This window comes from Dipodomys merriami, unplaced genomic scaffold (genome assembly GCF_024711535.1).
Source record: "Dipodomys merriami isolate MVZ:Mamm:240054 unplaced genomic scaffold, mDipMer1.0.p SCAF_137, whole genome shotgun sequence".
Classification (NCBI taxonomy): Eukaryota; Metazoa; Chordata; class Mammalia; order Rodentia; family Heteromyidae; genus Dipodomys; species Dipodomys merriami.
Window position 1 is genome coordinate 1023143 of NW_027202682.1, and position 12508 is coordinate 1035650.

At 47.3% G+C, this 12508-nt stretch overlaps 1 protein-coding gene and 1 pseudogene across 2 annotated transcripts in view; both read left to right on the plus strand.

Moving 5' to 3' along the window:
• Positions 1-225: 225 nt before the first annotated feature.
• Positions 226-12508, plus strand: part of LOC138825387 (rab11 family-interacting protein 3) — a 60809-nt gene continuing 48526 nt past the window's right edge. Inside the window, exon 1 of one of the 2 annotated variants that reach the window (XM_070019865.1) lies at positions 226-382. In XM_070019865.1, the coding sequence (XP_069875966.1) occupies positions 338-382 (45 nt within the window). In that variant the 5' untranslated portion in view covers positions 226-337. Of the gene's footprint in view, positions 383-1800; positions 1911-12508 lie in introns of those variants that run through there. The other variant, XM_070019863.1, reaches the window with a different exon arrangement.
• On the plus strand, positions 7924-9861 carry LOC138825399 (large ribosomal subunit protein uL6-like; annotated as a pseudogene).

Here is a 12508-nt window from a genome sequence, read left to right on the forward strand (position 1 = left end):
CGGCCGGCGCCGGAGCATGGAGCCGGGCCCGCCGGACTCCCCGTCGGGCCGCGGCGAGCCGGCGCCCGGGGCCCAGCCCGCGGCCGCGGACCTCGAGGCGCCCGCCGCGCCGCCCGCCTGGCCGGAGGACCCGGCGGAGCTGCTGCGCTGGCCCGGGGAGCCCCGCCCGCCCGAGCCGGCCGCGCCGCGCCGCCGGCCGGGGGAGCGGGACGCGCCGCGCTCCGGGGCCCCGGGCGCGCCGTGCGGGAGCGCCGGGCCGGCCGCGGGCCCGGAGGACGGCGCTCGCCTGCGCGCGGTGTTCGACGCCCTGGACCGAGATGGGGACGGCTTCGTCCGCATGGAGGACTTCATCCAGTTCGCCACCGTCTACGGGGCGGAGCAGGTGACGGGCGGGCGGCGGGCGGGCGCCCCTCCGCCGGGGCCGGGCGCGTCCTTCCCGCGGGCCGCGCCCGCCGCAGCTTTGCGCCCTGTAGCGGGACCGGGTCCCGAACCCGGGGCGAGCGCGCCTCCGCCCCGCCACACTCCCCGCCCCGGCACGTCCTGGCCGCGGCGCGCCCGCCGCAGGCCGGAGTCGCCGGGCCTGAGCACCGCACCCGGCGGTGCGGGCCTGGCATGGGTGGTGCCAGATGCCGCTCGCGAAGGTCCTGGTAATTAAACGCGCCCACTTTCGCACCTGGGCCCGGCGGCGGGGCTGCGGGGGCCTGGCCCCGCGCACAGCCGAGGCGGAGGTGACAGCGGGCTGTGTGTGAGTCTGGGCGTCACCGACAGCACACATGTTGCAAGGTGCGCTGTCAGATAATTTATTTAAAATAAATAAAAGCCAGTTACTTAGCAGCAGGGAATCCCTGACGTGCTGATCTGCTCATTTTCATTTGCTATTCATTTTTCACACATACACACATTTGTTAAGTGGGTGTTCAAGTACATGGGCATGTTTGAGGCAAGAGGACTTTAAGAATTAAGCTGGGGGAAATGCCTGCGGTTCCCAGTACTGAGGAGGCCGAGGCAGGCGGACTGCAAGTTCGAGGCCACCCTAGAGCCCTTTTGTCAAAATAGAAAAAAGAAGAGAATGAGGTAAAACGACATACTGCTAGTTATAATGTCAGGACTTCAAGAATTCTCACAGGACCCATGTACCTTTTTTTTTTTTTTGCTATGTATTTTTTTTTCAAATTTTTTATTGTGATTAAGTGGTTACATAATTTCCCAAATTTCACAGTATAGTGGGATAGTGATACTCAGTTAAAGTCACGAACACATTCTAACTTTCCTGGAGCAAATTGTCTATCACGGTCTATAACATTTATGAGTTCTATGAGCTTCAGTTATTTCTTCCACATTGGGTGGTATGTACCTTTCTTTTGTTTTGCATAGCATCAGCTGTTCCCTCTTTCCCACTTGTTCCCTCCCTCCCATCACTGCCATTGAGTTGCTTAATTCATTTTGGTCAATGTCCAGTGCAGCTGATGGGTCCCGCTGTTGTATGTTTTTCCCTGATTCCCTTTAGTTCTGTGTCGTCCTCCTGGTTCCCCTCCAGTGTACACATATATACCATAGATGTGATCAGCAGCATGTGGTTATTTAGTAGTGATTCGACCAGATGAGTGGAAGTCCTTTGTTTCTAAAGTCCTGTTAATTTTGTCATATCACCTAGTATTTTGGATTTAACATCCACTTATCAGAGAGACCATGTACCGTTTGTCTCTTTGCTCTTGGCTTACCTCACTCAACATTTCTTCTAGCTCCATCCATTTCCCTGCAAATGCCATTATTTTGTCATTTCTAATGGCTGTGTAATATTCCACTGTGTATAGATACCACAATTTTTGGATCCATTCATCTGTGGTGGGACATCTGGGTTGTTTCCATATCCTGGCTATTGTGAACAGTGCTGCAATAAACAGACCCAGGTACTGAGTGTTTAACACGTTGAGCAGTTGGGTTCTAAGCACTGAAGGCTCCCTGGAATTTATGTCCAAGAGGATGTACAGGTGCTTGCAGCTCCCTAGACTACAGATTCAGGTTTTTTATTTTATCAGTTGGGGGCTTGAACAGGGTCTGGGTGCTGTCCCTGAGCTCTTTATCTCAAGGCTAGCCTTCTATCACTTGGAGCCCCAGCACACAAGTGTTTAGTTTTTTTTAGGAACCTCCCTGCCTCCTGGAGCTTAAACTCTAGGCCTGTATGGTGTCCCTGAGCTTCTTTTGCTCAAGACTACACTCTACCACTTGGAGCCATGGCACCAATTCCAGCTGTTTTCTGAGTAGTTTATTGGAGATAAGAAGTCTAATGGGGGCTGGGAAGGTGGCTCAGTGGTAGAGCGCTTGCCTTGCATGCCTGAGGCCCTGGGTTCGATTCCTCAGCACCACATAAGCAAACAGAAAAAAGCCGGAAGTGGCGCTGTGGCTCAAGTGGTAGAGCGCTAGCCTTGAGCTGAAGAGCTGAGGGACAGCACCAGGCCCAGAGTTCAGGCCCCACAACCGGACCCCAAAAAAACCCAAACAAAAAAACAAGTCTCATGGATATTTCTTGCCCAGGCTGGCTTCAAACCATAATCCTCAGATCTCAGCCTCCAGGGTAGCCACTGGCACCTAGCCAGTCTGGCTTTTTATTGGTTAATTGGAGGTAAAAGTCTATTGGATTTTTCTCTACAGGCTGGTTTTGAACTAAGATTCTCAGATCTCAGCCTCTGGAGTCGCTAGGATTATAGGCATTAGACACTGGTGCTTGACTTGAGGGTCCTTGGTGGTCCTTTACTATATGTTTTCAAACTTAGAAGTGTCTCCTTACCCTAGTCGGACCTGTCAGGCCAGTACTGCATTTGTTTTTCTTTATCATCACCTGATTCTGCTCATTATACTTTCATTGATCATTGCCCCTGTTCTATCTGTAACTAGGCTTACAGGATTAATCTCCATTTACAGTTAAGGAGTTGGAAACTCAGAAAGGTCAAATAGCTTTCCAAATGTCCTACATATCTAAAATAGAAATCTAGGTGCTTGGCTTTTCATCTATAGAAGACTTTAGGTGTTGTTGCTCAGAATATATCTGCCAGGTTCCAACTTAAAAATTCTTTTCATTTAGCCGGCATCATGCCTCACACCTGTTACCTTAGTTACTCAGGAGTCTGAGATCTGGGGATTGCAGTTCGAAGTCAGCCTGGGCAGAAAACTCCATGAGACTCTTATCTCCAATAAACTACTCAGAAAAAGCCGGAAGTGAGCTAGGAATGTGGCCTACTGGTAGAGTGCTTGCCTAGCACACATGAAGCCCTGACTTCCATTCCTCAGTACCACATAAGCAGAAAAAGCCAGAAGTGATGCTGTGGCTCAAGTGGTGGAGTACTAGCCTTGAGCAAAAGAAGCTCAGGGACAGCGCCCAGTCCCTGAGTTCAAACTCCAAGACTGGCGCAAAACAAAAAAAACAAACTATTAATTTGAGAAACATCTTTTGTCATAATCTCCAGTTGATTATGGTGGGAAAAACTTTTGGACTGCTATTTGGGCTAAGTGTTCTTGTAATTACAAAGTAGAAATGGGTTAGACTTCTTTTCTCTGACAGTTGCTGGTAGAATTGGGGAGAGGCCTAGATGACTCAGGACTAGATGGGGCTGGAGATGGAGAGTGGAGGGTAATCTCCTGGGTCATGGTTCTTGCCTGTCCTTAGGAAAAAGCAATGTTAGGTAGCTGGCTTGGACTAGCTTTCTGGGACTGTGGAGGAGAGCTTTTGATTTCTTTGAACTGTCTTAGTTACTATTTTGGAGTAGGTAATTTAAGGGATAATGAAAGGTTGGTTGTTAAGTCTGTGTAAGCTTTGGTAGTCTTTATTATGACTCAGGCTTGTTGTTTTTCAGTTCCGTGTCAGAATACATTTTGGAGAAGCAAAGGCAATAAATATTTGCTAATAGTGGAGTATTGAGAGGTAAATATTTTGGAACTTTGCCAGTGCTTGAACTTAGGGCCTAATACACTCAGCTTTCTTGCTCAAGGCTGGTGCTCCACTACTTGAGTCACATCTTCAGTTGGCTTTTTGCTGGTTAATTAGAGATGAGTTCTGAAAACTTTTCTGCTTGGGTTGGCTTTAAATCTCAATTCTCCAGATCTCAGCCTACATAGTAGCTAGGATTATAGACCTGACACACTAGCACCAAAAACATTTTGTGCTGGTTCTGGGACTTGAACTCAGGGTCTAGATGGTGTCCCTGAGCTTTTTTGCTCATGCTTAGCACTTTTATCACTTGGAGGTAAGAGTCTCAGGGACTTTCCTGCCTGGGCTGGCTTTGAACCATGATCCTCAGATCTCAGCCTCTTGAGTAGCTAGGATTACAGTGTGAGTTTCCAGTGCCCAGTTTATTTATCTTCTTATTATTTTGCCAGTCCTGGAGCTTGAACTCAGGGCCTGGGCACCACTGTTCCTGTGCTGCTTTGGCTCAAGGCTAGCATTCTACCACTTGAGCCACTGACGGCCTTTTCTGTGTATGTAGTGCTGGGGAATGGAACCCAGGGCTTCATGCATGTTAGGCAAGCACTCTACCACCGAGCCACCTTCCCAGCCTTCTCTTTTTTTAATTAATTAATTTTATTTTATTTTTTTTGAAGCACGGTCTTACTATGTAGCCAGGCTTAAGTATTACTCACGTATTCCAGTCTTACAATCTCGTCTCACCCTTCCAGGTGGTAGGATTTTAGGCATATCCAGTCAAACCTGGTGCCTCTGTAAAGCAGATTTTTGACATTATATCATTTCATCTGTAAATGTTCTAGCGTATATCCTTAACAGCGGGGGACACTATAGGATTTTCTTCTTTCCAGCTTGAGATTTCAACATCCTGATTACATTAGAGATCAGTCATATTACTGTTATGACGATAGGAACTAGATTATCTTCATTTTTGTCAGATTTTTAACTTTAATTTTTTTTTTTTTTTGGGTCTGGTCGTGGGGCCTGAACTCTGGGCCTGGGCGCTGTCCCTCAGCTCTTCAGCTCAAGGCTAGTGCTCTACCACTTGAGCCACAGCGCCACTTCCGGCTTTTTCTTTTTGCTTACGTGGTGCTGAGGAATCGAACCCAGGGCCTTGAGCATGCAAGGCAAGCGCTCTACCACTGAGCCACCTTCCCAGCCCTTAACTTTAATTTTTAAAATCTTTATTTTTATGCAGTACTGGGGCTTGAAGTCAGAAGTTAGGGCCTGGGCTCTGTCCCTGAACTTTTTCAGCTAAGGTTTGTGCTGTACTACTTGAACATAGCTTCACTTCCAGATTTTTAGTGGTTAATTGGAAATAAAAATCTCTCTGCCAGTTTTGAGCTTTTGTGCTCCAGCTAGTGTTCCACCAATTAAGCCACAGCTCCATTCCAGCTTTTGAGGAAAAAGTCTCAAGCACTTTCATGGCTTCCAATCTTGATCCTTGGCTCTCAACCTCTTGAGTAGCGAGGATTATAGGAGTAAGCCATTCTGTTCAACTGATTTTTGTGTGATTTTAAAAGGTAGCTTGCTAGTATCTTTTATGTTACCTGTTTATGAAGGTAGCATTTTAAATTATTTAAGTGGATTATCTGAATTTTTAATAGGAGCAGCTCCCATTTATAATACAGAGGGCCATTGTGTCCTTTCTTTCACAGTGCCAGCATCGTGATGGTGTGTGGTTCTCATTACCTCACCGAGTGGCAGATCAGGTGTAGTATCATGTATGCCATTGTAATGTTCACAGGAAAGGAAGAACCAGCCAGACTGAAGATTTCTGGTCGTACATGTATATATGTGTATGTGTGTGTGCCAGTACTGGGGCTTGAACTCAGGGCTTTGAGTTCTCCCTTAGGTTTTTTTACTCAAGGCTGGCACTCTATCATTTGAGCCACAACTCCATTAGTTGACTACTTAGAGTCTCTTGGCTTTGTCTTCCCAAGCTGACTTTGAATCTTGATTGTTAGATCTCAGCCTTTTGGAGTAAGTAGGATTACAGTGAGTCACCAGTGCCTGGGTGGTCTTCTCGAAACAAATTTGTAATTAGCTATGCCCAGACAGTAGGCATGGGCTTGGGGCAGGATGGTAGTGGTGGTCAAGTATCTCTAATAACTTTCGGAAGATTGAGGCTCTGCAGTCACCACAGACCTAGCACCACAAAGATAGAGATTGGAAATTAATTGAGTTTTGAGAAGGATTGGTCTCCTTTTCATTTGCTTTTGAAAGCACTCAGTTATAATGATGAAGCAAGCCTGTGTGTGTGTGTTTTGTTTCAGTCATGTAAGCATTTACTTCCTAACAGCTACTGATCTAGTGCTTTGAGTGCCCTCAGTCACGGCCCCAGTAGGCATTGCCAATTCTCTATAGCACTAAAGTCTGCCATGGAAGGGACTACAGATATTTACAAGGATCTTCTGCTTCTAATTACTGCACTTCTACTGTGAGTTGGCAGTTCCTAGGGATATCTTTAGTTGCTTCAGGGTCATGTGTGTGTCCTGGGATTTGAACTCAGCCTGGGTACTGTCCCTGAGCTTTTTTGCTCAGGGCTGGTGCTCTACCACTTGAGTCACAGCTCTACTTACAGCTTTTTGGTGGTTAATTGGAGACAAGCATCTCACAGACTTTCCTGCTTGGGCTGGCTTTGAACTGGGATACTCAGAGCTCAGCCTTCTAAGAAGCTAGGATTATAGGTGTGAGCCACTAGCCCCTGGTGCTTGCTCGGAATTTTATTTTTTGGTTGTGGGGGTTGAACTAAGGGCCTGGGCACTGTCCCTGAGCTCTTTTGCTCAAGGCTAGTACTCTGCCACTTTAAGTCACAGCTCTCCTTTTGGTGTTCTATTGGTTAATTGGAGTTAATAGCCAAGCCCCAGCTGGCTTGGAACCATGATCCTCAGATCTCAGCCTCCTGAGTAGCTAGGATTACAGGCGTGAGCCACGGGTACCCGTCTTGATCAGAATTTTTAATGTCAGCTTAGCATTTTGATATTCCAGGCAGTGTCCTAGTGGGGAGGATAGAATGAACAGGACTGTCTATTTCTTGTTTTTAAGACAGTGAACAGGTATTTCAGTATTGTAGACTGCAAAAAATACTAGGAAGGAAAGAAGAGCCCGTTATGAGGTTGGGTAATGGAACTTGGCTTGCTTTGGAGAGTTCCCTGTAGGGAAGCCCTTTTTTCCTTTTTTGAGGTGATGTCTGAACAGCGGTAGCTAAGTAGCATTAATAAGGTAAAGGGTGAGAAGGGAAGAATCTCTGGAGGGGCAGCCCACCCTTCGAGAGGCTGTATGGCACAGAGGTCTCCATGGAGGACCGAGGACAGTGAACATAGAGGAGGCACAGCAGCTACACCAGGGCTGAGTCTATTCCCAAAGCAGTTGGAATACATTAGAGTTTAAGTAGAGAAGGTAGTAATAAGACGTAGGGTTTGAGAAGAAGATTCAGTTTGGAGAAGACTAGACGGAACAGAGCAGACAGCAGCAATAGCATTATTATCATTATTATTATTATTATTATTTTTGGGGGAGAACTTGTTAGGAATTGTAAGCATGGCCAAGGCTGCTGGATGGGAGAGTGAGCAGCAGCCCGGAGAGGATGCTCAGGTACAGCGCCTGGTCCTGGAGTTCAAGGCCTACGACTGGCACACACGTACATCACCACCACCACCAACAAAAACCTAACACTACCTTCAATTTTTATTTATTTATTTTTTTGTCGGTCGTGGGGCTTGAACTCTGGGCCTGGGCGCTGTCCCTCAGCTCTTCAGCTCAAAGCGAGCGCTCTACCACTTGAGCTACAGCGCCACTTCCGGTTTTCTGGTGGTTTTTATTGGAGATAGGAGTCTCACGGTCTTTCCTGCCTGGGCTGGCTTTGAACCGCGATCCTCAGATCTCAGCCTCCTGAGTAGCTAGGATTACAGGCGTGAGCCACCAGTGCCCGGCTATCTTCAATTTTTCTAAAGACAGGCATGCTACAGAAACATCTGTCACAGTCATGTGACTGTATCATTGGTAAATTACCTATTACATGACCTTGTAAGTTCATAGATAAATTGGAAAGTGCTTACAGTGTTTCTGGACAGTAAGTCTGTGTGTGTGTGTGTGTTTTTTCTTTTTATGAAAGATTCTCTGCAAATAGCTATAAAAGCTCTGGGACAGACTACTTTCTACAAAAAGTAGAAAGCAGAAGGAGAAGCCAGTTTGCTGCCTTGAGCTCCGATTTACCACCCACAGCACCAGTGGTCTCAAGCCTAGGTGTCACCTTTCTGTTCCCTTTGTCCCTCCCGTAGTAAGAGGTATTGTGATGGGTGTTGCCCTAGGCCCTGCCAGCTGGTACCTCCATTTCCAAAGGGATTTTCTTTTGGCGGAAAGAGAAGAGATCCAACTACTTGGCTGCCAGACTGTCTGCTGTTGTCTCCTCTATTTAAGGGTGCGTCTTTCTTTCCTAGAAGAATTCAGGAGAGGCACAGTCTTTGATGGGTAGGAAGCTCACTTTTTTTTTTTTTTTTTTTTTTGGTTGTGGGCTTGAACTGTGGGCCTGGGCGCTGTCCCTCAGCTCTTCAGCTCAAGGCAAGTGCTCTACCACTTGAGCCACAGTGCCATTTCAGGTTTTCTGGTGGTTAATTGGAGATAAGAATCTCACGGGCTCTCTTTGCCCCATCTACTGCGAGAATGAAGACTATTCTCAGCAATCAGACTGTTGACATCGCAGCACATGTCAGGGACGCATGGTGATTGGGAAGGGTTCCCCGAGGCACCCTGCCGTGGGATTCACCCACATCAACGTAGAACTCAGCCTCCTTGAAAGAAAAAGAAGAGGCTCCAGATTGATAAATGGTGGGGAAACAAAGGAACTGGCCATGTGCACACTATCAGTAGTCACATACAGAACATGATCTGGGCTTCGTTACAAGATGAGGTCTGTGTATGCTCATTTCCCCATCAACATTGTTATTCAGGAGAATGAGTCTCTAGTTGAAATCCAAAACTTCTTGGGTGAGAAATACATCTGAAGAGTCAGGACAGGTGTTGGTTGTTCAGTCTCTCAAGCCCAGAAAGATGAATTCATCCTTGAAGGAAATGATATTGCACTTGTCTCAAGTTCAGCTGCTTAATTCACCAAGCAACAACAGTTAAAAACAGGATATCAGGGGCTGGGAAGGTGGCTCAGTGGTAGAGCGCTTGCCTTGCATGCTCGAGGCCCTGGGTTCGATTCTTCAGCACCACATAAGTAAAAAGAAAAAAGCCGGAAGTGGCGCTATGGTTCAAGTGGTAGAGCGCTAGCCTTGAGCTGAAGAGCTGAAGGACAGCACCCAAGCCCAGAGTTCAGGCCCCACAACCAGACCAAAAAAAAAAAAAAACCAAAAATAAAACAGGATATCAGAAAATTTTTGGATGGTGTCTATATTTCTGAAAAAGGAACAGTTCAACAGGCTGATGAGTAAGAGCTAAGTTAAGGCATCTTCGGAGACTCCTGGATCCTGACCAGTTTCTGATACTTCCATGATGCAATCAATAAAAGAATTTGATTGGGGAAAAACAAAAGTCTTATGGACCTGCCTCCTGTGCTGGCTTTGAACCGTGATCCTCAGATCTCAGCCTCGTGGGTAGCTAGGATGACAGCTTAGCCAGCCGCCAGCACCTGGGAGAGGCAGATTCTTTGATGTGTAGGAAGCTCACTTCTGAGGCTGCTGTTTTAGGACTAGAGTAAAGGCTTTCACTGTCACGTCTGGTTGTATAGTTGGCACTGTTGGGTTTGGCATCTCGAATGCATTTGATGCACTTTTTCATTCTCCAAATCCAAAAGATCAGCCCTGGTCCACTGTCTTTGAGGGGTGTGTGTGTGTGCACTTGTGCGCGCTTGTGCACATGCGCTGATACTGGAACTTCAACTCAGGGCCTGGACACTGTCTCTCAGCTTTTTTGCTCAAGGCTGGCACTTTGCCAGTTGAGCCACAGCTACACTGCTGGCTTTTTTTGGTGGTGAATTGGAGATAAGAGTCTTATGGTCTTTCCTCCCAGGGCTTTGGCCTTAAACCTTAATCCTCAGTCTCAGCCTCCTGAATAGCTAGGATTAAAGGCCTACGCCACTAGCGCTTGGCTGGAACTAGAAATTTAATCAAGGCCATTGGCTCCTTTGTGCAACAAAGTCTTCCCAGGCCTGGGCTTCTGCGTAGCCTTTTAAGCCAGCAGTTGCCAAGCCTAGAGGCCTTCAACCACCTGTAGGCTTGTTAAGACAAGTGCTGCGTGTAACCTTTAAGTTTCTGTTTCAGTAGTGCTTAGTGAGACCTGAGCATCTGCTGCCAATCAGAACTTCTCACCTGAGTCCTGTGAGAACATCATCGACTTGACTTTAGGAGCCTGGTGTACTGTGGACCATTATGAGGAAACTCTGGTGGTGGTGGGATCAGGCGAGAGAGCAAAACCCAGCTGTAAGACTGAACTTGGCTCTGACATAAACTTTTATTCTTCCTCCAATGGAAGTGCTTCAACATGGACTGGAGTTGGAGGCACCTCTTTTATGAGTCTCAGGGACGGGGGGCTTGTTTGGGGGCAGCTCTGAAAAGACCAGGAAGAGAGGCTGTGTTGTTATTATTATTTTTATGTGGTACTGAGGAATTGAACCCAGGGCCTTATGTATGCTAGGCAAGCCCTCAGCCACTAAGCCACATTCCCAGCCCGAGAGGCTGTGTTGATTCCAGACCTGTTGGACTCAACGCCTCTTGTTCTTCACCTGGGGCTGCTGCTCTGGGTGACCTGGCCTGAAGACTAAGAGAGTGACTGGGATTTTTAAGCTAGGAATTGGGGTCTTCGTTGCTGATCTGTAAGCAAGTGTGGTGAACAAATATGTCAGCTCTAGGAATAGAATTTGTAGAGCATTGTACTCTAGTTGAGGTTTCTGGGCTGGGTTCTGCCTCAGTGTATCTCCGCCCCGACTCCTTGTAAAGCATCTTCAGCACCGAGTTAGCAGCATTATGAGTGGCGGTACACACTTTGACTTTGAGACCTCTTACTCTGGTGAAGGTTGTGATTATTTCATAGGAGTTGAAAATTGACCACAGGAAGACAGTGGGCAACCATGCGACTCAGATGTCTGTGTATTTTTTTGTGGGCTACTCCAGTGGGAAGAAGCAAAGAGTCAGCGAGAGATGACTGCTTTTCTGTGTTGGTGACAGTGTTTCCCCAAGGCAGAGATGTGATCTATAGAAGCTATTAGGTGTCTGTTTGGGTTTCAGGGAAAGCTTGTGGCCTGTGTGAGTAGGAGCTCAGCTTCCACCTGCTGCTCCGTCGGGTGGCCTCTAAACAAAGGAGAATGGTGATGGTCTTTTCTTCTTGGTGTCACTCCCCTGAGATTCAGAAGTCACCTCTGCAAGTGTTTGTTTTCTTCCTCTACCCATATATTTATTATCCCTTGTATTTTCTTCATTTATAAAAACCTTTCCCCTACCTCTCTCACCCAATACTGGGGTTTGAGCTAAGGACCTTGAACTTTTGCTTAGCTTGGTTGCTCATTTGAGTCTTCTACTTGAGCCACACCTGTAGCTCAGCTTTTTGCTAATTTTTTTTCTTTTGCGGTTGGGTGTAGGGCTTGAACTCAGGGCCTGGGTGATGTCCCTGAGCTTTTTCACTTAAGGATAGTGCTCTACCACTTTGAGCCACAGCTCTACTTCTGGTTTTCTGGTGGTTGATTGGAGGTAAGAGTCTTATGGATTTTTATGCCCAGGCTGGCTTTGATTCATAATCCTCATATCTCAGCCTCCTGAGTAGCTAGGATTAAAGGTGTGAGACACCAGCACCAACCTTGGTGCCTTAATTTTTTTTGGTCCGTTGTTGGGCTTGAACTCAGGGCCTAAGCACTGACCTTGAGCTCTTTTGTTCAAGGCTAGCACTCTACCACTTTGAGCCACAGCCCCACTTCTGGTTTTTGAGTGATTAATTGGAGATAAGAGTCTCTCAGGGGGGCTGGGAAGGTGGCTCAGTGGTAGAGTGCTTGCCTTGCATGCATAAGGCCCTGGGTTCGATTCCTCAGCACCACATAAACAAAAAGAAAAAAGCTGGAAGTGGCACTGTGGCTCAAGTGGTAGAGCACTAGCCTTGAGCTGAAGGACAGCGCCCAGGCCCACAGTTCAGACCCCACGACCAGATCCCCCCCCCCCAAAAAAAAAAAAAAGAGTCTCTCAGGGACTTTTCTTCCCTCAGCTGACTTTTCTGCCTAGTCTGACTTCAAACTGCAGTCCTCAGATCTCAGCCTCTTAAGTGGCTAGAATTACAGGTGTGAGCCCCCCACAGTACCTTAATTTCTAAGCCACCTTTAAGGAGCCAGTCGTGGGGCTTGAGCTCAGGACCTGGGCACTGTCTCTGAGCTTCTTTTGCTCAAAGGTACTACGCTACCACTGAGACACAGCACTACTTCTGGCTTTTTCTGTGTATGTGGTGCTGAGGAATCGAACCCAGGCCTTCATGCGTGCTAGGCAAGCACTCTACCATACCACTAAGCCACCTTCCCAGCCAAGAACCTTTTCTATTGAACCTTTTCTATAAAACAACAAGAAACTT